Source organism: Lissotriton vulgaris, chromosome 4_1 (assembly GCF_964263255.1).
Source record: "Lissotriton vulgaris chromosome 4_1, aLisVul1.2, whole genome shotgun sequence".
Classification (NCBI taxonomy): domain Eukaryota; kingdom Metazoa; phylum Chordata; class Amphibia; order Caudata; family Salamandridae; genus Lissotriton; species Lissotriton vulgaris.
The window spans coordinates 552191854-552215713 of NC_141691.1; the positions used below are offsets into that span (position 1 = coordinate 552191854).

Consider the following 23860-nt stretch of genomic DNA (forward strand, 5'->3'; position numbering starts at 1 on the left):
GCTACATAGAGCTTGCTGACCGTTGAATGGCCTCTGTCAGAAGGTTAGTCCTGAATGCCACCTTAGGTGGCTCGAGGTGGAGAGCTTCGGCCGCCCTACGAACACCACTGCGTAGGACGCTCCCTCCTCTGTAGTGTCTACCTAGAGGTGGAGACCGTGGCCGACTTCGGCTGGGGACACAGCCAATGCCGTTTGCAGACGTGGTGCCAGTGGAATCGGTGCCGGGGGAGGCGTAACAGGATCTACCGGCGCTGATCCAGATCCAGGCCTGGATCCAAGGGGACCCTGCGGGGTTGAGGCCAAAGGCGCCGATGCCAAATACCCAGGGCCCCAAGCAGAGTCTGTGGGGCCCCAAGGCATGCCGGCACAGTCGCTGCCCAAAGATGGCTTGCATTGCTTCGTAGAAACGCTGAAGCTGGGCAGGGGTCGCATCGGGTCCCGAAAAGGGAGGAAAACCCAAAGTTGACCCAGCTGGCTCTGCACACAGAATCACGGAAGGGGCACCACCCGCATCCCTCGTGGCGTCAGCTGACAGATGGGGAGGAGTCAAAGAGCAACAATGCTTATTCAACTTCTTCTTGTGCTTAGACTTACCAGACCCCGAGTGTGAAGACTTAGACAAAGAATGGGGGTGGTTCTGCGACCAGTCTCTCGACCTCCTCTGTGACCTGGAGTAGCTTTCGGGACCGTTCTCGCAAAGACTTCGGGGCCTTGGTCCGGCAGTCGGAGCACGACTTGGGTTTGTGGTCGCGCTACAGGCAATAGAGGCACACGCGGTGCGCATCCGTAAGCAACATTAGTCGGTTACAAGAACCGCTGGCCTTGAATCCAGGCATCCCTGCACCATGCCATAGACTCAAAAGACCAATTTGAGAAAAGTAGAGAAAAAAGTCTGTTAAAAAGTGACCGGATCTGGGCTTGCTGGCGCAGAAATGGAAAGAACTGACGTCAGCGTGCGAGGGCGGCGTCTATGTAGCTACAGCGACGTCAACCCGGTGACCATGACGACGAACGCGGAGTCGACCAACGCCACCTTCCAACGCGCAGGGTTACTACTGACCAAAAACTTTCCGAATCCAGTCTGACACCTGGGGGTAATTCTAAGGTAAGGAATCTATAATTAACTGTTTCTTTCAGATAAGGCTTTACCAAAGGTAAGTAACTTGTCCATCTGATAGAAACATTCAGACACAGATTCCTTACCTTTGAACAGATACCCAAGCAATGCCATCCCCGGAGGAGGGATTGCGGACAAATAGTAGGAAATCCTGCAGGACTGAGCTGCCAAAATGGCCATCCCTATGAACTTGAGTATCCAGGCAGTAATGTCTGGTGAACATGTGCAGGGATGCCCATGTTGCTGCCTGACAAATGTCTAGGACTTTGCAAAGCAGTAGTAGCAGCCTTAGCTCTGGTGGAATTATCCCATAAGCCTTCAGGAGGCTGCTTCTTGGCCAGAGCATAGCAAATTTAAATGCAGAGGACAGCTTAATGGGAAATAGTCCTCTTATGCACAGCTCAGCCTTTCTTCGCTCCAACATACCCCACGAAGAGTTGGTTATCCACTCGGAACTCTTTTGTGCAGTCAAGGTAGAACAACAACGCTCTTTTTTGGGTCCAGGCAGTGGAGTCGCTCCTCACCTTTAGAGGAATGCTGAGGAATGTAGAAAGTGGGCAAAGTAACAGATTTCCCCACATGAAATGGAGTTATCACTTCCTGAAGGTAAGAGGCCCTAGTGCGAAGCACCAATAGGTCAGGGAACATTGCCAGACATCAGATTTTGACAATAGAACCTGCAACTCGCTCGCAGTCCTTGCAGATGTAATTGCCACTGAGAAGGCTATTTTGATGGTGAGCAGCTGCAGGGGACAATTAGGAAAGTGAGAACCAGATTATGGTCCTACTGAGGCATAATGAAAGGAGCAGGAGGAAAAATATGTATAAGGTCTTTTATAAATCGCCTATGTAGGTGAATCGGATGTCACTTCCAGTGCAAATAACGTCACGCGGTACCGACCAATGCCACCTACCGGCGCGCAGGGGAATTACTCGAAGAAAAATCTTCCAGATCCAGTCTGATGCCTGGGAAATTCAAAGGTAGGGAGCCTGCAGCTAGATGTCTCTATCAGATAACCCCACTCAAGACATTTCTATATCCAGAAAATGAGTAGGGAAAATGCTGCAAGAGGAGATCAGTCAGTTAATATGATTAAGCAAGCACACAATTGTGGTCTGCCCTCTGTAGGTGACATTGTATGCAATAAGAAAGTGAGAGTGCTTGACACCGAAACCACCCCCCTCTGACCGTCCAAACTGATGTATTATTCAAATAGGAAGAATAAGAAAATAGAAAGGGTGGGAAAGGCATTTCCAATGGAGAAGGCGAGGAAAGGATGATTGTATGGTATTAGTAGTGTTACTATATGTATCTGCATTGGCTATCCCACATGTCAAAGAATGGGCTCTCTCTTGGGGTGAACATGGTGTACCAGAGACCATTTGCAGTAAAGCCACATCCAGGTTATAGTCCTGCTGGCCCACACCCCATGCATCTCAAACTTTAAGCAAAAAAACTGGAGAACCCTTAATCCAGTGGGAATAAAACATAGAAATTCCAGCTTCGACATAGTCGATAAGAGGTTTCCAGTTGGACATGAATTTCTTTTCAGTGGATATAAGTTTTTGATAGAATTGCTCTATAGCCAGTGTGTGCCACAAGCAACTGAACCATAGTCGAGCTGAAGCCTCCTTTTTTTCAGGACTAAGAGCTGCTTAGCTTCTCCAGTTACTTGACATACCAGTCTGCACACGTCATAACTTCAACTGTGGGCAGCGAGAGCCCTAGGAGCTCCGCTGTGTGGTCTGCGATGATAGGATATCCTATTGTCCTTTGATGTGACCTACGTCCACATTCCAGAATTTTTGTACGACTACAGAAGACCACCATATATGTATGAAATGGCTTGTTGCCTGTGAGCAGTGCCAACAGAGCATTGAGCCAGAGGAGTAGATTCTGCTTAAGCCTCCAAGTCGAGGTACCATTGGTACATTTTGTTGTAGGAAGGTTAGGTGCCCTGTCTTTTTATAGTGGTACCTATTACGAATTTGTCGAGTTACTTAGGGGCCTAGATGTGGTTTGCTCAGTGCGCACCTTATATATGTTAAGTGCACCTTCAACACAGAACTAGTTGTGACACCTAAGACTAACATCTTGGGAGCCCAAATAATGCTCACTAGCAGATCTATGACCAAAGGCCACTTCACTAGAGTTAGAAAAATATTACCACTACAAAACTCTCAAATCAATTTTTTTTGTCACAACATAAATACAGTTTGGTTAAGGTTTCCCAACAGATGACAGAGCTACTGAAGTTGTCATTTGACAAGCTGCAGTGACAGGACACAACTGGGATGGATAAGGTGGTAAAAGAAAGGTGAAAAAAAAATTCTGACTTTGAAAGGGATTGTCTGTGTTATCGATACCTCAGATCTTGTATGCATACAAACAGTATAACTGTACTGCAATGATTTGTAAAATATATTTCAGGAGCATGCAGCACTACATAAGGATTACAAAATGTCAATGTTTAACATTTTGATCGATGCTGCACACTGTACATAGCATCATCTCTCATTAACATACACTTGTTGTGGCTGTAAGGTTTTCCCCATTTGTCCCTAAACTCATCTGCCTCCATTTAACTATGTGCTACTTACTTTGCTACCTGTGAGCTGACTGAGATGTGGCTTCAGTTCATCACCAATGATTGCGTAGATGGCTACTAGGCAGAAAACACAGGCTTTTCGAACACTACTTTCTGAATTGTCATAACCCTGCAATGTAAAAAATAGAACAGTGTTTTTGTAACAGCAAGATTCATGTTTCAAAATTAAAATTGTTGCATGAGTGTAATATGAGAGCGAGAGAGTATTAGTACGTTTTTAGAACATCTGTCAATTATAACATTCTAAAAAAAATGATTATGCACTTCTAAAATAATTCTCAGCCAAAGCAACATTAAAACACTACTTATACGAAAGTATAAATCATGCAATTCCTACTACCACATTATAATATTGCACATGGGACAGAAGTACAATTGCGTCAAACCTAGAACATATCTGATATTTTAAAAATAAGGGTCTTAAAAGGAAAATGCGATTTACCAGTATGCATCCATTCTTGGCATCCAGAGCTGTAGATTTGTATACTTGTGCATAGATCGCCATCTGGTGTTGGGCTCGGATGTTTGCACTTCGTTTTTGTCTTGGTAGAAGTCTTTGTATTCACGAGGTAGGTGACAACTCCCTTTGGACGATAGTGCGCATGGGCATCAACTCCATCTCCAGATTGTTTTGCCATGGAGGGTTATGATGGAGTTAGTAAGAAATAGAAAAGGATGTTCATGTGTAATGTATCTAAGTAAGATAGTACTGGACAGATAGAGGTATCGGGGGAAGCGGGTGGGCGTATATGAATCTACAGCTCTACATGCCAAGAACAGATGGATACTGGTAAGTAGCACTTTTCGTTTCAGGCCTATAAGCTGTAGATCGTATACTTTTGCATAGACTATGCAGCAGTTACCTCCTTAGCGGTGGCTACCTGTATCTGTTGCAGTGGTTTGAAAAAGTGTTCTAAATACATCCTGGCCTACACTAGCTTGTTCTTTTGCTTGCATGTCTACATAATAGTGTTTTGCGAACGTGTGTGGTGTAGACCAAGTTGCTGCTTTGCAGATGTCATCTAGGGGAATGTTCCCTAAGAATGGCATAGATGCCTCTAGTTTACATGTGGAGTGAGCCCTAGGGTGAATGGTTAAGGTGTGTTTGGCTTTAGCATAGCATATTTGAATGCATTTAACAATCCACCTTGCAATCCCAGTTTTTGAGATAGGACTGCCTTTATGAGGTGGGGAGAAAGCTACAAAAAGTTACTTAGTCTTTCTAAAGGATTTTGTTCTTTCAATGTAGTAAGGTATTGCTCTTTAGACATCTAGGGTGTGAAGAGCTCGTTCTGCTACGGAGTCTGGTAGAGGGAAAAACACGGAGTTCAACTGACTGGTTAAGGTGGAAGGCAGAGACGACTTTAGGTAGAAATTTTGGGTTAGCCTTAAAAACCACTTTGTTAGGATGGATTTGGAGAAATGGTTCTTGTATGGTTAATGCCTGAAGTTCACTGACTCTTCTGAGAGAGGTGATTGTAACTAGGAAAACTACTTTCCATGATAGAAATTGCAATTCACATTTATGCATAGGTTCAAATGGGGGACCCATGAGTCTGGTAAGAACCACATTTAGGTTCCATACAGGAGAGGGTGGAACTCAGGTGGAATTATCGTTTCAAGTCCTTCCATAAATGCCTTGATAGCTGGTACCCTAAACAAAGACAAATACTGTTTTAGAGATTGGCTGCTATTGCTGCAAGATGGATGTTTATGCTAGGTTACATTGTTGTAGATGCAAAAGGTAACAGATGACATCTTGAATGGCAGCATCTATTGGGTTTATTTTGTTATTTGTACAGTAAATTACAAATCTTTTCCATTTTGCGGCATGGCAAGCTCTAGTGGTAGGGCGTCTAGCCTCCTTAATGATTTTCATGCAGTCTGGCGGTAAATTAAGGTAGCCAAACTCTAGGATTTTAGGTGCCAGATCCTGAGGTTGAGTTGATTGGGATCTGGATGCCTTATCGCTCCATGGTTCTGAGCGAGAAGCTTGGGTGAGAGGCGTAGCTTTTAATGAGGAACTACTGATAGTTCCAAGAGGGTTGTGAACCACGGTTGTCGGTCCCATGTTGTTGCAACCAGGATTATTTTGCAGGAATGCTGTTTGAGTTTCCGAACCACTAGTGAAATGAGTGGGAGAAGCGGAAAAGCGGAAACAAATTTGCCTGACCAGTTCATCCATGGCGCATTGACTTTGGACAATGGGTGTGGATACCTGGATGCAAAGCTTTGGCATTTTGTGTTTTGGTGGGTAGCGACAGGTCTATTTCTGGGTGGCCCCACATTTAAAGGAATGGAAGTAGAACTTGAGGGTGAAGTTCCTATTTGTGGATCTGCCGTTGTTGGCGACTAAGTAGATCCGCAATCTGATTGTGTACTCCTGGGAGGTGTTCTGCCAGGAGATATATTTTTTGAGGAATGGCCCATCTCCATATGCTTTGAGATAGACGTGAAAGCTGGAGAGTGTGTGTCCCTTCCTATTTCTGTATGTAGTAAATTGCTGTCATGTAGTCTGTACGTACCAGGACAGCTTTGCTTAGGAGGTGGAGTTGAAAAGATTTTAACGCTAGGAAGATGCCAGCAATTCCAGGTAGTTTATGAGGATATAGTCGAGTGATGCGTCTGTTGATAGCACTATCTGTGGAACAGGGAGAGAAACGGATGCCCTTTGGAAAGGTTTTGTGCGTTCCACCATTGCAGAGAGCGATGGGTGCGGTTGTTTACCAACACCAGATATGTTAGTTGTTCTTGAGCCTGGTTCCACTGACGTGGCAAACACTCCTGTAAGGGACGCATCTGGAGTCTTGCATAAGGGACAATGAAAATGCAGGAGACCATCATCCCGATTAACTGCATGAACACACACGCTGGTAGTGAGAGTTAAGGTTTAAATGTTTGTATTAGAGCTTGTATGGCACGTATCCTGACTGGATTGGGGCATGCTAGAGCTTTTGAAGTGTCTATTGTAGCCACTAGATATTGTTGTATGTTGGAGGGTTGGAGATGGGATTTAGCTAGGTTTTCCGTGAATCTCAAATGGTGAAGCAGTTGGATTGTTTTGTGTGTGTGGTGCACACAACTGCTGTGTGACTTGGCTTTTATAAACCAGTCGTCTAGATAGGGGAAAAACATGAATTTGATGTCTTCTTAAGTGGGCTGCAACTACTGCGAGACACTTGGTGAAAACTCTGGGTGTTGTAGTCACCCCGAATGGGAGGTCCTTTAACTGGTAGTGTTGACCACTTACTACAAACCTGAGATATTTCCTGTGAGCGGGGTGAGTGGGAATATGAAAGTAAGCATCCTTTAAATCTTGAGTGGAGAGAAAGTCGCCCCATTGAAGTTGCGGAAGCACCTGTTGAAGAGTGACCATATGGAAGTGGTCTGACAATGTAGAGGCTTAGTGGTCTGAGGTCCAATAGGGGCCTGAGAGAGCCATCCTTTTTTTGGGATTAGAAAATAGAGGGAGTAAACCCCTGTGCCATGTTGAGGTGTGGGACTGATTATGTTGCATGTTTTTGTAATATAGAGAGAGAACTTCTTGTTTGAGAAGTGTTTGATGTTCTGTGGACATTGGACGTTGTCTGGGAGTAATGGGAGGGTCGGGTGGGGGGGGTAGAGGGGAGTTTCAGGTAGTAACCATACTGGAAAATTTGTCTCACTCACTTGTCTGTTGTGATTGAATTCCAGACAGTTAGGAACTGTGTTAGCCGTCCCCCGACAGGAGTGGAATGATCTGGGGTAATGGAGGTAAGTCACTGTTTGGTGGTAGGGGAAGTGCGGGTGGAATTTCCTCTGCCTCTTCCTCTATAGTTATTGCCTCTGTATCCTCCCAGAAAATATCCTCTAATTGAGGAGGATTGATTGGGGCTTTTATAAGACGTGGAAGTGTTTTCTGATGCAGCCATCTTTGAGCCACTCCTATTAAAGGAGCGACAAAAAGAACCTCTGTTAGAGGGTAGTTGTAATGCCCCCATGGCTTTAGAAGTCTTGATGTCTTTCTTCACTTTTTCCATTGAAGAATCAATTGTGGGGCCATAAAAGTGTTCTTGATTAAATGGCTGATTAAGAAGTGCTGACTGTACCTCTTGTTTGAAGCTTGAGATGCAGAGATAATTGGCACATGAGGCTGTATCAGCTGCATCCAGGGCTAATTTGATGGAAGCGCTTGATATAAGATTAGCCGCTTGAATGAGGTTGTGAGCTTTAGCTTTGTATTGGTCTGGTAAGTGTTGCATCAGGCTTTCTAGCTCGTCATAGTGAGCTCTATCATACCGCGCCAGGAGAACTTGTTCATTGGCAATGTGCCAATTTGTCAGGTGGAGGGGTGTTACCTGTCGTCTGAGAATTTTCCATTTTCCGTGCATTTGAAAGAACAAGCGATTCCGAAGGTAACTGACCCCTGATGTAAATGGGGTCTGTAGGGGCAGCTCTATATCTTTTGTCTACCCGTGGCATAAGTATTATAGCCCTAACAGGGTCTTTGAATACCTCATTGGCTTGTTTTATCATCCCTTTAAGTATGGGTAGCATGTTTGTGGTTTTTTGTGATGGAGCGAAAGTTTCCACTAAAAAAATCCACTTCCAAGGGGGTCAGTGTGTAATTCGACCCCATGGTGTTGAGCAGCTCTATTAATGAGTAGTGCGAAACCGATATTATCATCGGGTGGTGATGGTCTGGAGGGATATAGATCGGGTCAGTAGTATGATCCGGGTCTTTATTTAAAAAATAAATCTTTTTATTAAAACATAACATCTCCATTTCAATACACATCCGGCAGCAGTGGGAATTCATTGGCACATTTACAGTATACAAATCGAAAAATCATTAGACGAGTTCCGTGGTGGCCTACTCTCCTAGCATGTCCTGTACAAGATGTACATTTCTCTAAAAGCATTCCCTAACCCTCTCTACTCCGATCCTCCCCCTATGTTGGGTCAGAACCCCCCCTCCCCACCCCCCCTCACTACAGGGCTATTCCCCTGTGCGATTGTGGGTGGGTGGTCTTGCTGACCGTAGGGTTTCGCGAGAGCCCGCGAAGGGTGTGTGTCAGGGAGTGAATTCCACGCGGGGCCCCGTTAACCCAGTTGTGAACCATCAGGGTTGCTCAGCCAGTCTGCCCTGTAACGCCTCAATGCCTGCCATACCTTTTCCCATTTCTTGGGACAGCCCCGACTGTCATAGATTACCTTCTCTGCTCTCTAGCACCAATCTAGGTCTCTCTCCCATCCTTCCACCGTTGATCCGGGTCTTTATTATATTAATCACAAGGGTGTGGGCCCTGTGGAATGTTGTCCTGATCATCATCTCCATCCCATTCCCCATTCCAGTCTCCATCTCCATCACCATCTTCATTATTATCATCCTGAAGCCCAGGTGAAAAATGTAGGGGTGGTGAATTTGCTGGTGAAATTATTAGATGTGGGTTAAAAGGTGGAGGAGAGGGAGGTATGTAAGGGGGAGCGGGGTTAGTACCCATGTCTTTTTTCTTTAAAAGGTATGTGGTAATCTTAAGGGAGGTCCAACTTCTGTTTTTTGGGAAGTGTTACTCGAAGTTTCCCAGTGTCTGGGTCAATATGCAATTGTTTTTGCTTCGGATTCAAAGACTCTTGTTGAGGAAGTTCTTTAGATGGAGTCTGTTGGCGTGTTTTTTAGGGTAGGTGCCCATGAGTGCAGGCTGTTTCGATTCCGAAGGCTTCGTTTTCCCCTGTTTTGGATTTGAAGGTTTTTCTTTTGGTTTTGGTTCCTACATTTTTTCTTTAATTGGTTTTGGCTCCGATGCTTTTGGTTCAAACGGTGCCAGTTCTGAAGCTTTCGATCTCAGTGGTATCGGTTCCAAGGTCTTTGTTTTTTTTGTGTCTTTCAGTGCTGAAGATATTTTCGGTGCCGACAGCGGAGCATCAGACTTGGCCTTGTGTTTCGGTGCCGAAGATGTGGGTCCGACACCTGGACGGGGTTGGCTCAATGCTGAACCGGAAGGTTTATCTGTATGTTTCATAGCCGGCAGGGCATCTGAAACAGTATCACGTGTCGACCTGAGCCAGAAGGTGTAACCGGAGTCTTTGGTGTTTTTGTGTGAAGTTGGGGCTCTTTGCTCATGGTGCGTTGAGCCGGTGTGATGTTGGAGTCCTCTTCCATGTCGGAGTTGTCGACTTCAGTCACGGAAATGTGCCCTTCTTCTTTGGCACTAGGTTGGAATTCCGATTCTTCTCCAAAGATATCCGGCATCGGACTAGTGGCGCGTCTCATCTCGTGCCGTCATACCCGACGGTCATGAATTGTTTTCTTCAATCGAAATGATCGACAGGCCTCGCAGCTGGTTTCTTTGTGCTCCAGGGAGAGGCAGATGTTACAGACCTCGTGCAAGTCCGTGTGTGGGAACTTAGCACCACAGGCGGGGCATTTTTTAAATGGAATACGGTCCATGGACTGCATGCGTGATGGGCGCGGGTAGGCCTCACAGCCCTGGTCGAAGTGTCAATCGAAGTAATAGGATTTTTAAAATATGCGTCAAAAGGGAAAACGCGATCGAAAAGTATACAGTTGAATGGTAAGGATTGCGCGTTGAAAAGGTTTGAAGATGATCCCGAACCGGAGTGTCGCAATAAACATCCGAACCCGGTGGCGGAACAAAAACAATCTGGAAATGGAGTCGATGCCCATGCACTCTATCGCCATAAGGAGGAGTCACCTACCTCGTGACTACAAAGACTTCTACCAAGGCAAAAACAAAGTTCAAACATCCAAGCCCAACACCCGATGGCGATCTATGCACAAGTATACAATGTACAGCTCATATGCCCCGAACATTTAATTATCGCCAATGTTCACAGCGATCCTTATAAATACATGCATTTTGAAACCGGCAGCCATCTGAGGCTCCAATTGGAGCCCACTGGGCGTTCTAAGGGCTCCTAAAATCACAGCTGTGTATCATGGCATGACAGCTGTGTATCTTCTGTTTTATGCTGCAGCACAGGGTTTGCAGCTTCATATTGTTCCCTTCCTAAAGTTTATATAGATTCTGACAAACGGAAGAAAGGCTTCTCTTGATGACGACACCTACTCTACTCCCTACCAACCGATCTTTGGTCGCAAAAACCCGCATCGCCAAAACCCTGAGGAAAGCAGAGGAGAGGAATGTGGTGCAGCTCAGTTCCCAGTGCCTACCAATCTGTGACCATTGCATCCTAGGGATATGCACAGCTGTTTGCACTACAGCAAGAGAAAAGTCAGGCTGGCAGAAGTGCTACTCAGCAGTCTCTCCTCAAAAAGAGAGAGATGAAACACAGTGGAATTCACGGAAGACAGACAGGAGCTCAGGTCTGAATGTTCACGTGTGAAAAAACAGAGGAGGGTGGAGGAAAATGTGTCATGTATATATTTTTCCCAATCCATCGACTGTTCAGTGATGATACGCATTGTTCCAATGTGGTCTGTGAAGGATCAATCTTTGCGGAAGCCAGCTTGCTGGTCTCGCAACTGAGCATCAACTTGTACCTTCATTCTGTTCAGGATGAATGTTTAAGACTTTGCCTGGAGTTGATAGAAGAGTTATCCCTCTGTAGTTTGCTCAGTTACTCAGGTCACCTTTCTTGAGGATCTTGATGAGATAGCTCTCCTTTCAGGGATCTCTGGCTTTCACCACAAGTGCAAAGTTTTTTAATTTTTTTTTAATTTTTAAAGACCTTTATTGTACACTTGAAATATAGCACAGTGTAGGGCCTACAACCCCCTGGGCCGGCCGCGATAGCAATGTTAGTCATCAGCAAAATAGTCAGGAACACACAGCCGTTTAGCCAACAACCAATTAAAGTATGCTGTACCGTGATGCAGGCGATAAGAATATGCGATATGGCTCAGGTCTATGATTTTTTGTTTTTACCCCACAACAAAACCCTACAATAAATGAAAGAACAAATCAATAGCTTCATGTCTTTCCTAGCGACAAAACAATGTTCAAGTAAACAGCGTAGCAAATATTGGCAGTGCAACCTTTGACCCACCCTCCATCATCTAACGGCATATAGTCAGGACGGAGTACATCGTAACAAGCTATAAATTTCAACACACATGCAACTCAGACCCGTGCTCTAATCTGAAAGACACTCATCCGGGTCAGCTTGTGGAGGCTCGCATATGTCCCCTCTAAATTTATTCCAAGCCCCCCAGATTTGTCCCCACTTTGCGGGGCACCCCCGATGGATAAAGACTGCTTTCTCCGCCACCATTGCTTCATCCATGTCCTTGCACCAGTCTCTCAGCGTGGGCAGCACGTGAGAGCCCCACAGTCTCGCAATGTTGCGTTTCGCTACCAACATTCCTAGCATGGCCCAGTCCTGCTGTCGATGGGTCAGGTCTTCCTCATCCCAAATGTTCAATAGGCAGCGACGTGGGTTGGGCAGCAGGGAGACATCCATGGTCTGTGAGATGGTTCGCATCACCGCGGCCCAGTACATGGCTACCCGGCTATAGTCCCAAACAGTATGGAAGAACGTCCCTCTTTCACCGCAACCCCGGAGACAATATTCGTGGGAGGCTCTCCTAATTCTGCAAAGGACCGTCCTGGTATAGTACGTGCGGTGCAGCACCTTTAACTGAACCAGCTTAAGTCTGGAAGGAATCGCAGTTTCTCTGGGTGACGAGAGGGCCTCTTGCCATTCCGAGACGTCGAGTTCACCTATATCACCCACTAAAGACAGACGTAGTTTGGACAGCATGTCAGGGAGATTGTTAACCAGTTTTCTGTATGTGTAGGACGTCGCTTTGTGGGACATATGTTCTGTCAGTAGCCTGTCTTCTAGAGGGGTGGACTCCTGCAGTTTCGTTCCCACCGGAACGGCTGATAGAAGCGCATGTCGTATCTGCATGTACCTAAAGTACTCTGATTGTGCCATATCGTGTTTGGTTTGTAGATATGCGAAATCCACTATGTTGTTTTTTTCCAAAGGTCACCCACCACTGATATACCTATGGAGTCCCATACCCGAAACCCTTTACTATTGCCCATGAATCCCAACCTGTGCGAGTCCCATAGGGGTGTCATCTGTGTGACCATGTTCGCGCACTGAAGATGTCTATGTGCCTTGTACCAAAGCTGAACCGTGTGACGGGTTGGACCCAGAAGGTCAATTGGGGCCCTACGACTATATAGGTTTCTTAATAACCCCCTGGGTTCGAGACTTTGCCTGTCCGCCATAAAGGCGGGTTCCGTCTGTGGGGTGTGTAGCCAATAATTGATTTGATTGAGATGGGCAGCCCAGTAATAAAGTTCGATAATAGGGAGCGCTATGCCCCTATCGTACCAATCTTTCACTACTTTACATTGTGCAATCCTCGCTGGCTTCCCATCCCACAGCAAAGTGGAGACCGCTGCTGCGATGGCCCTGAAGTATGAGGAGGGAACCGGGAACGGGGTATTCTCAAGGAGGTAGAGAAACCGGGGCAATGTCATCATTTTAAATAACGCTGCTTTGCCCAGGAGGGTGAGAGGGAGGGACCGCCACACCTTTACGTCTCGATTGAAACGTTCCAAAGGGGGTTTCAGATTTAGTGCGTGGAACTCGTCTGGATCGGGCAACACGTGAATTCCCAAATATTTGAAGGGAGTGTCAGTGTATCGCAGTGGACAGTAAGCCGGGAGTGGTGGCGGGCAACCAGCAAGGACGTATAGTACTGATTTAGCCCAGTTAATTCTGTAGCCAGAGACTCTCCCAAACTTCTCGCAAACATTAGGCAATTCCAGGATCGATTTCTTAGGGGAGGTCAGGTAAAGAAGGATGTCGTCCGCATAGAAGGATATCCCATCCTCCCATGACGGAGACCATCTGATACCCTTAATGGACGGCTCCCACCGGACCCAAATCACCAGAGGCTCAAGAACGAGCGTGAACAGTAAGGGGGACAACGGGCAGCCCTGCCGCGTCCCACGTCCAAGCGGGAAGTCCCTGGAGATGTGACCATTAGCTGCTATCTGGGCCAGAGGCTCGGTATAAAGTAGGCGGACCCACGCACAGAACTTAGGGCCAAAACCCATGTGGCGAAGCACCGCGAACAGGTAAGGCCACTCCACGGTGTCAAACGCCATGGTGGCGTCAAGGGAGAGAAGTACTGCTGGTTCCTATATGTACTCCCGACAAGCTAGCACCGCCTGTAGACGGCGCAGGTTATGGGAGGTGTTACGGTTTGGCATAAAGCCGGACTGGTCAGGGTGCACCAGGGTAGCAAGGTGGGGGGCCAAACGTTGTGATAGTAGTTTGCCGAGGATCTTTGGCTCGGCGTTGAGCAAGGAGATGGGACGGTAAGAGCCGCAGACTTCCGGAGCTTTGCCGGGTTTATGGATCGGGATAATCGTGGCCAGGCGTTGATCTCTAGGGAGTTCTCCTATTTTTAGGCTGTCACGAACATTCTGAGTAAATGGGGGGCCATTATGGAAGCTGTTTGCTTGTAGAGTTCCACTGGGAGGCCGTTGGGTCCCAGGGCCTTGCCGAACGCCAGTGCGTCGGTCGCTTCCCGTACCTCCTCCACAGTAATGTCCGCCTCCAACGAAAAAGCTGCCTCAGGTGAGAGGCAGGGAATTGTCAAATCTTTAATGTAGTCGTAAGCTTCATCTGTCGTATATGACGCTTGGGGAGCGTAAACTGTCTCAAAGTGGTCAGCTAGGTGCTCAACTACAACTCCGGGGTCCGAGGTCAGATTGCCCTCAGGCAATTGCAGTTGCGCAATGACCCTGCCTGCTTTTTCTTTTTTGTCGAGCCAAGCCAGCATATTCCCGGCTTTATCCCCCAGCTCATACACCCTATGGCGGAGGCCCGAATTGTAGTCAGCACCCTTTCCCTTTGGTATGCCCTCCATTCAACCTGCCGGAGTTGGACCGTTTGAGCGGTTCCTGGGGACGGGTGATCAGAAATGGCATCTTTGAGAGCACACTCAAGGGCGCTAAGTTCTTGATTCTGAGTCCGCCTATGGGCGGTTATGGATGCAATGGCCTGCCCACGAATAACCGTTTTATATGCCTCCCATAAGGTACTATGTGAGTCTACGGTGTCCAAATTCTCCTGAAAGTAGTGTGTAGCAGCGTTGGAAAGGGACTTCCTGAAAGGGGCGCTCTGAAGGTAACCTGCATATATAGGAAAAACGCGGCCTCTACTGGGGCGATGAGTCTTGAGTGTGAGTCGCAACGGAGAGTGATCAGAGATTCTCCTGGGGCGGATGTCTACTTCCTCAATATCCTGCAGCCCGTCACCGGACATTAAAATGTAATCTATACGTGATAAGCAGTGGTGTGTCGCAGAGTAGAACAAGTTACTTACCTTCGGTAACGATATATCTGTAAGAAACATTAGTTAGTGTTAGATTCCTTACCTTAGAATATCCCCAGGCGTCAGTCTGGATCCGGAAACTTTTGCGTAGCAGTACCCCTGCGCGTCGGTAGGCGTCGTCTGCAGGCGTCCCCTGCGGCTCCGCGTCCGTCGTTGGCGTCGTGCGCCGTGATGACTTCGCTGGAGTATATAGACGCCGCCTCCGCGCGCTGACGTCAGTTCTTTGCACACAGCATTTCCGCGCCAGGAGACGCAGAGCCATGAGAGAACCAACACTGGTGCCATGTAAAACTAGGGCCCTGAAAGGGATGACCTTAACCCTAGGTATCAGTTCGCAGAACGGGGAGGATGGGTGGGTTCGGTAAGGAATCTAACACTAACTAATGTTTCTTACAGATATATTGTTACCGAAGGTAAGTAACTTGTTCATCTGAAAGAAACACGTTAGTGTTAGATTCCTTACCTTAGAATACATACCCCAGCAATACCAACCCCGGTGGGGGGTCTGCGAACCAATACAATACTACACCAGAAAGTCCTGGAGGACAGAACGGCCAAAGAAGCCATCCCTCCGGACTTGACTGTCCAGGCAGTAGTGCCTCGCAAATGTGTGCAGCGAGGCCCACGTAGCCGCTTGGCAAATGTCCTGCAAGGGGACTCCCCGGCCCAGGGCAGTAGTAGCCGCCGTGGCCCGAGTGGAATGGGCCCTCAGCCCAACAGGAGGCTCCTTCCGAGCCAAAGAGTAGCACGCTTTGATGCAGAGGACGACCCATCGAGAGATGGTTAGTTTACAAACCGCCCGTCCCTTCTTCGCACCCACGTAGCCAACAAACAGTTGGTCATCCACCCGGAACTGGCGTGTGCGATCCATGTAGAATGAAAGCGCACGTTTTGGGTCCAGACGGTGGAGCCGCTCTTCATCCTTTGAAGGATGCGGAGGCGGGAAGAAGGAAGGGAGGGTGATGGACTGCCCGATGTGAAAGGCCGAAACAACCTTGGGCAGGAAAGAAGGTCTAGTCCTCAGAACCACCTTATCAGGATGAATGGACAGGAAAGGAGGTTGGACAGAAAGAGCCTGGAGCTCACTCACCCTTCTGGCAGAGGTGATGGCAACCAGGAAAGCCGTCTTTAAAGTCAGGAGACGGAGAGGACAAGAATGAAGGGGCTCAAAGGGAGCACACATCAGGAAGGTCAGAACCAGGTTCAAATCCCACTGAGGCATCACAAACGGAACAGGTGGAAACATGTGAGTGATGCCTTTTAAGAACCGAGTTACAATCGGGGATTTGAACAAAGAAGGCTGATCAGGAAGCCTCAAAAAGGCTGAAAGGGCAGAAAGGTAGCCCTTGATAGTGCCCAGAGCAGAGCCCTGCTGGGCAAGAGAAAGAAGAAACAGAAGAACCTCCGAAAGAGGGGCAGAGAGAGGATCCACAGCCTTTGCTGTGCACCATGCCACAAATCTGTTCCACCGACAGGCGTATACCGACTTAGTGGAGGGACGCCTGGCTGCCAGAATAACATCACAGACTTCAGGAGGCAAGTCAAATGGCCTCAACTGCCGCCGCTCAATCTCCAAGCATGGAGGTGGAGACTGGACAGGTTCGGGTGGAGGACCGTCCCCTGCTGCTGCGACAGAAGGTCCTCCTGAAGGGGAAGGCGGATCGGGGGACCGACTGACATGCTGAGTAGCTCGGGATACCAGTATCTTCGAGCCCAGTCCGGAGCCACAAGGATAACTTGGGCCCGGTCGCGCCTGATCTTCTTCAGCACTCTGGGCAGAAGTGGTATAGGCGGAAAGGCGTATAACAGACCGCAACTCCACTCGCGCCGAAAGGCGTCGCCGTGCGAGTGCCGTCTTGGAAACTCCAACGCGCAGAACTGATGACATTGCGCGTTCTCTTCTGTGGCGAATAGATCTAACCAAGGCTCTCCCCATTGCAGAAAGATGCCTTGCGCCACGTCCGAGTTCAGACGCCATTCGTGATCCATCGAGCACCGACGGCTGAGTTCGTCCGCCCTGGCGTTCAGAGAACCTGCCAGGTGTTGAACCGTCAGAGTCACGCCCTGACGTTCCAGCCATTGCCAGAGGCGCAGAGCCTCCTGGCAAAGGGTCCACGACCCCACTCCGCCCTGTTTGTTGCAGTACCACATGGCGGTGGTGTTGTCGGTGAACACCTGCACTACACTCCCGTTGACAAAGGGGAGGAATGCCTTCAGTGCCAGACGAATCGCCCGCAGCTCCAACAGGTTGATATGGAGCCGAGACTCCGCCGGAGACCAGATGCCTCTGATCTCTGCCTCTCCCAAGTGGCCACCCCAGCCCTGGAGGGACGCGTCCGTCACGACAACGTGCTCCGGTTGGGGAAGGGAGAGGGACTTGCCCCTGACCCAATCGCGGTCCGTAAGCCACCACTGCAGTTGTCTCGCAGTGCCCTCCGAGATCAAGACGTGGTCGGACAAGTTGCCCTGATGCTGGGCCCACTGAAACTTCAGGTCCCACTGCAGAGCCCGCATCCGCCACCGGGCGTGATGCACCAGAAGGATGCAGGAAGCCATCAGTCCCAGCAGCCGCAGCGTCAACCTGACCGAAACCCGGGATAACGGCTGAAAGATGGGAATCAAAGCCTAATTATCCCGAACCCGCCGTTCCGGAGGATAAACCCGAAACTGCGCCGAGTCCAGAACCGCTCCGATGAAAAGGAGCTTTTGAGAGGGACACAGGTGTGATTTCGGCACATTGATGGAGAACCCCAGGTCGTGCAAGAGGTCTGCCGTCATCTGAAGGTGGTGGACGACTGTCTGGGGCGAGCCCGCCTTCAACAACCAGTCGTCTAGGTAGGGGAAGACTGAAACCCCTAACCTGCGCAGATGGGCTGCGACCACCGCCATCACCTTTGTGAACACCTGTGGGGCGCTGGTAAGGCCGAAGGGAAGCACGATAAACTGAAAGTGCTCCAGGCCTACCGTGAACCGCAGGTAACGCCGGTGGGCCGGCAGGACGGTAATGTGAAAATAGGCGTCCTGCAAGTCCAACGCTACCATCCAGTCTTGTGGGTCTAGAGCAGCCAAGACCTGAGCTAACGTCAACATCTTGAACTTCTCCTTCCGGAGGAAGCCGTTGACGTTCCTTAGATCCAAGATAGGACGTAGGCCCCCCTTGTCCTTCTTGGGCACCAGAAAGTAGTGGGAATAACAACCACGCCCTACTTCTGGCCCAGGAACGCGCTCGATGGCCCCCTTGGCCAAGAGGGCCGTAACTTCCTCCTGCAGAAGTGTCAAGTGGTCCCCCGACACGCGGTGGTTCTGCGGTGGCATGGCTGGAGGAGAGGTCTCGAAGGGGAGGGAGTAGCCCCTTCGGACAATTTGCAGCACCCACCTGTCCGAAGTGATCGTGCGCCAGTGAGCGTGGTGATGGCGAACCCTGCCACCCACTGGCGTCACATGGGGCCGAAAGCACGGACTAGGAGGATTTTGAGGCAGATGCTGCGGGGGGAGGTGTGGTCCGACCCCGCCGTTGTCCCCGACCGCCGCCACGGCGGTTTCCACGGCCGCCACCGCGTTGAAAGGATTGTTGCGGCGCGTGGCTGGCAGCACGTGCGGGGCGCCCCTTCCTTGGCCACGAAAGGGACGAAACGAACCCGTTTGCTGACGCTGGGTCGAGAGATCCAAGGACTTGGCCGTGACCCTGGAGTCCTTGAAGCGTTCCAGCGCGTGGTCCGCCTTGTCACCGAACAGGTGACAGCCATCAAACGGCATGTCCATCAGTGTATTCTGGACATCAGCCGAAAAGTTGGCGGATCTCAGCCAAGCGTGGCGACGAATCGCCACTGTCGTTGACATAGCTCTGCCCAGCGAGTCGGTCGTATCAAGACCACACCGTATCGAATATTTCGCCACAGCCTGACCGAGTTTAGCCCGCACCTCCATGGGGCATTCTGCCAGCAGTTCCGCGACCGTATCCCACACAGAGTGGGTGTAGCGGCCCAAGAGGCAAGCGGTGTTGCAAGACCCCAGGCCCAAACTAATGGACGAGAAGACCTTCTTGCCAAACTGGTCATACCTCTTGGATTCCCGGTCGGGCGGGGCCGACGGGAATGCGGACTGGGAGGTCGAGGCCTGGATCACCAGACTCTCAGGAGTGGGGTGGGTAGACAGGAACTTGGGGTCGTCCGGACAAGGACGGTTGCGCCTGGCCACGTTCCGATCAACAGGCGCGCCTGAAGCGGGCCTGGACCACGTGCCCAACAGAACGTCTGACAAGGCTTCATTAAATGGCAGCAGTGGCTCCTGTGGGCATGACTGCGGTTTGAAGACCTCAGTGAGGATGTTAGGCCTCACGGCCGCGACGGGGAGCTCAAGGTGTAAGGCCTTGGCAGCCCTCATCAGCACCACTGAATATGCAGCTCACTCCACCGATGCCACGGTTGGAGGAGAGATCAAACCAGGGTTAGGAGAGTCGTCCAAACCACTGGCATCCCCCAAGTCACCTGTCCAGTCCGGATCATACTGGCACTCGCGTGACAGAGGGTCCTCGGACCCCTCCCAACCTTCACCGAACTCTTCATCTTCTCCGTATTCGGAGTCAACGATGTAGACCGGCTCCTCGGGGTTCATGGGCCCCATCGGCGCCGGGACCGGCGTCGAGCGACGCCCGTCCGGCCCCGCGTCCGGCGTCGGTGAAGGCAAGGGGACGGCGCCGCCCGGAGCCGGCGCCGGAGCCCCAGTGCCGCCCGAAGCCGGCACCGAGGAACCGGCGTCGCGCGGAGGCGGCGCCGGGGGCAACCCCGATGGGTTCGGCGCCGGGTTGGATGGACGTCCATCCGGCGTCGACCCCGAAGGCCCTAGCGGCGCCGGGATCGGCGCCGCCGGCGGCGCCGGAGTCGGAGCATCCGACGGCGTCGAGGTAGGGTCAGCTGAACCGCTAGGGCCCCCGGACGGGTTCACTGGGCCCGTAGGCGCCGTGGTACCCGCCGGAGGAGATAGGGCCCTCATGGCCATGAGGAACGCCTCTATCTCCTCAGGCGTCGCACCGTGCCCAGGGACCGGAGGGTATGGGGCAGGCCGCGCCGGCGACTCTCGCGGAGCCGCGGGGTTGGGGTCACCCGAACCCCCGGCCGCATCGCGCGAGCGTCGGGGGGAGTCGGGGGTGCGATGACGACGCCCCGACTTCTTGTGCTTCTTACCTGACGAGGATGACGAGTGGTGTCGACTTCCAGAACGCTCGGCGCGGCTCCTCGACCGCTCCCTCGAACGCTCTCTCGACCTCCGGCCGGACCAGGACCGCTCCCGGTCCAGACGTGGGGCCGACACCCGGAGCTCCAGTAGCTTGCGGGACCGCCCCCGCCTAGCCTTGTTGGTAAGGGCCCGGCAGTCGACGCAGGAGTCCACGTCGTGGTCGGGGCCCAGACACCGGAGACAGAGGCGGTGATGGTCTGTGACCGACATCGTGCGCTCACAGTCATCACAGTGCTTGAACCCAGGCATCCTAACAGGCACAAAGTGATAACAATTCGAAAAAACTTGGTCAAAGACCGGAGTACTGCTCTTCAGATCTGCGTCCACTGGCGCGGAAAAAAGAAGAACTGACGTCAGCGCGCGGAGGCGGCGTCTATATACTCCAGCGACGTCATCACGGCGCACGACGCCAACGACGGACGCGGAGCCGCAGGGGACGCCTGCAGACGACGCCTACCGACGCGCAGGGGTACTGCTAGGCAAAAGTTTCCGGATCCAGACTGACGCCTGGGGATATTCTAAGGTAAGGAATCTAACACTAACGTGTTTCTTTCAGATATAAGTATATTGTTTGTCGTGGGGATGTTTATGTCGCCAGGAGTCCGTTAGACCCAAGGCATCTAATAAACCAGCAAGTCGCCCGCTTTCCCGTGCCGTTGTGGTATAAGGGTGTCTATCCATCTCATGGTTTAGAGCGTCATTGAAGTCGCCCCCCCAACACCAGTGTCGCCGCCGGCAATGAGAGGAGAAAGGTAGCGAGGGCAGTGTGTGCAGTGGCGTGTAGCCCAGGAGGGACGTATATGGACACAAAATTGTACAGTTGGCCCTCCCATAGTATAGTCACCGCTGCAAAGCGTCCCTGATTGTCTATTTTAGTCTGTTGACACACCATTTGAAAGTTCTTTCGGATAAGGATGCCCGTCCCCCTTGAGCCTGAGGAGAAGTCTGCATGCGCAATGAACCTGTACCCCCATCTATCCATCGCCTTCGAGGTCGTGCCAACAAGATGTGTTTCCTGTAATAGTACTATTGCTGGCTTGTAGCGCTTCAGATATTGTAGGACTAGGCCTCTCTTCACCCTGTCCCCCAGTCCCCTGACGTTCCACGTCATCACTGTTAAGGTCGACGTGCGGGAGGGATGCGGTGTGGGATTGTTAGGTGTATCCATCACTTGTATTGCCATTCAAATGCATGCAAGGTTGTGCGCAGTCCAACAGGGGATGGGTTTTACCGTGCACTGTTACCAATAGGTCAGTCTCCTTCGTATTGTGTAGAACATATCGTGTCTTGTCACAAGTTACAAAAACAAAAATATCCAAACAACCCCCTCCCTCCCCCCTCCCTGCCTCCCTGCTGCACGGGCCTAAAACCGCCCGCCACCAAAACTTAGCAGAGCGCGTGGTCCCAACCCAACCCATTGTACTTGCTTGCAAGGGGGTAAGTAGCTCTGTGACCTTGCAATCAGCTCCATGTAGCCTCGTCTGCCTGATACCAAGGGGAACATAGTCAGTGTGTCACTTAAAGTTCGAACAAGGGTCTCTAGGACGGCGCTCACTCCTCCGGTGGCTCACCCTCTTCTAGGCCCGATTCAGCAAATAGATCCTGACTATGTCCCTGTGATGCCTGGTGATCCGCCGGAGCAGTCTTTTGGTCGCGTTGACTCCTACCAGCTCGTCGCGGGGCCTCAGTGCGTCTTCAACCATCTAGCCAGTCTCTCGCCGCCTCCGGGGTGTCGAAGAACCATGCTTTATGATTGTCCACGACTCTCAGTCTCGCCGGAAACAGCATGGAGTAGGGTAACTCTTTGGCCCTCAAAGCTTTTTTGATGTCGGTGAAAGTTTTCCGGCGCCGGGCCACTTCAGCCGTATAGTCCGGAAAGAAGGCAATGGTGGAGTTTAGAATTTTAATAGGTTCAGAGACCCTGGATGTCTGGAGTATGGCATCTCGATCACGGAAGTTGAAAAGTCTGGCCAGTACTGGTCCTTTGCAGTGCCCCTGGCTTCGCCGCACCTCCTGGAACTCGTTGTGCTCGCTCAACGGAAAAGAAATGGGAGAGACCTTTCGGTTGCAGTTTCGTTTTGATTCATTTCTCCACATATAGATTCATCGCTTGCTTGCCTTCCGATTCCGGAATACCTAAAATTCGGACGTTATTCCTCCGTGAGCGTCCTTCCTGATCATCGAGGCGCTCCTGCAGTTTTTTGGCGACTGCCTCCAGACGCTCGGTAGTGGGTTGCAGTTCCGAGGTGTCCTCCATTAGGGATTTGGTAACAACTTCCACCTGCGCCACACGCTCCGCCATCTTGTGGAGGTCAGCCCGCAGTAGGCCAACGTCCGTTGCGATAGACCCCACTGTCGTCTGAACGCTGGAGAGCGTCTTCATGAGGTCCTCTAGTGTCACTTTCTTGGATCAGTCTCCCTCTGGGCTTTTACCCGTGGACGGGCGGCCCTCCTGATGTTGTGTGGCAGTTATTTCCAAAGCGTACTTCTCAAGTTTTGATTGCGCCGTAGCATGCCTGGGCCCTTTGCCCGCCATCTCAATCGGGAATCTGTATCGCTGTTTGCTTCTGTGACTCCGTCACTCAGCGTGTCGACAGCGCTGTCTTTCTAGGCTGTGGGGAGGCGATATCCAAAATGGCGTCGTCTCTCAGGGCCCTTCGTACGTCACCAAGGGGAACAGGATGATGGAGGATGGAGGGAGGAAGTGTCGCAGTGTAGGCACCACCGCTGTCCCAGTAGCGAACTTACAGGTCTCAACGTCTATGATCGCCCGCCAGCATTGATTGTCTAGGTGTTACTATTGCTCAGTCCCACCGATCACCGTAGTCCCAGCCGGGTACAGTTTCAGACGCCCGGCGGGCGGCAAGCACGCCCAATCTCTTCCACTGACTGTATAGATTCCTCGCAGTCAGATGCAATGGCACCGCCGGGCAAGAGATTATCAGAAAACAGGTCCACCTCCGCTTTTACTCAAGCTGAACTCCAACACGGTCCGCAGTCAGCCAGCGGTACCTTTCGGTGCGTTACCCCGGCCACAGGGCACTTCCGGTCGGGTCGCAGTGCTACGGCAGGTCGGTGTCCGGATACGCGGCAGGGCCCGTCTCGCTTCTCCGATCTATCTCCGGCTGGCGTCGCTCGATTACGCCTGGGACTGGGACAGTCTGTGCCCCTTCCGCCCTGGCGTGTCGGTCAGGCTTCAGAAGGCGGAATAAACCAGATGGGCAGACGGATTAATGAAGGTAGAGCTGTTTCGGCCTCGGAGCTCTCGCACTACGCCGCCATCTCGGTCGGCTCGTAGCCACGCACCCACAAGTGCAAAGTTAGTGGAGTAAGAACATGATGGCAGAATGCCAAGTATTATGTTTGATGGAGGGCAAGCGAGGTGGGCATAAGAATGCTTCTTTCTGGGGCTGGGCTGTTTGTGAGCAGGGTGGTGATGACATAGGAGGCACCAGGTACGTTAAGTAAAGTGTGTAGGTGACCCATTTCCCAACAATGACCACACAACAATCACATGTTCAAGGAAACAGCATAGCTTTGAGGGGGAGCTTACAAAGAGTAAATGAGCAGGTTA

The 23860-nt window shown here is 50.8% G+C and overlaps 1 protein-coding gene across 48 annotated transcripts in view; it reads right to left on the minus strand.

Moving 5' to 3' along the window:
* The window catches only part of CLASP2 (cytoplasmic linker associated protein 2), a 1795600-nt gene that overhangs the window by 18916 nt on the left and 1752824 nt on the right, over positions 1-23860 (minus strand). For all 48 annotated transcript variants that reach the window (XM_086964693.1, XM_086964694.1, XM_086964709.1 and 45 more), the window contains one exon: positions 3719-3835. In XM_086964693.1, the coding sequence (XP_086820819.1) occupies positions 3719-3835 (117 nt within the window). The remainder of the gene's footprint in view (positions 1-3718; positions 3836-23860) is intronic.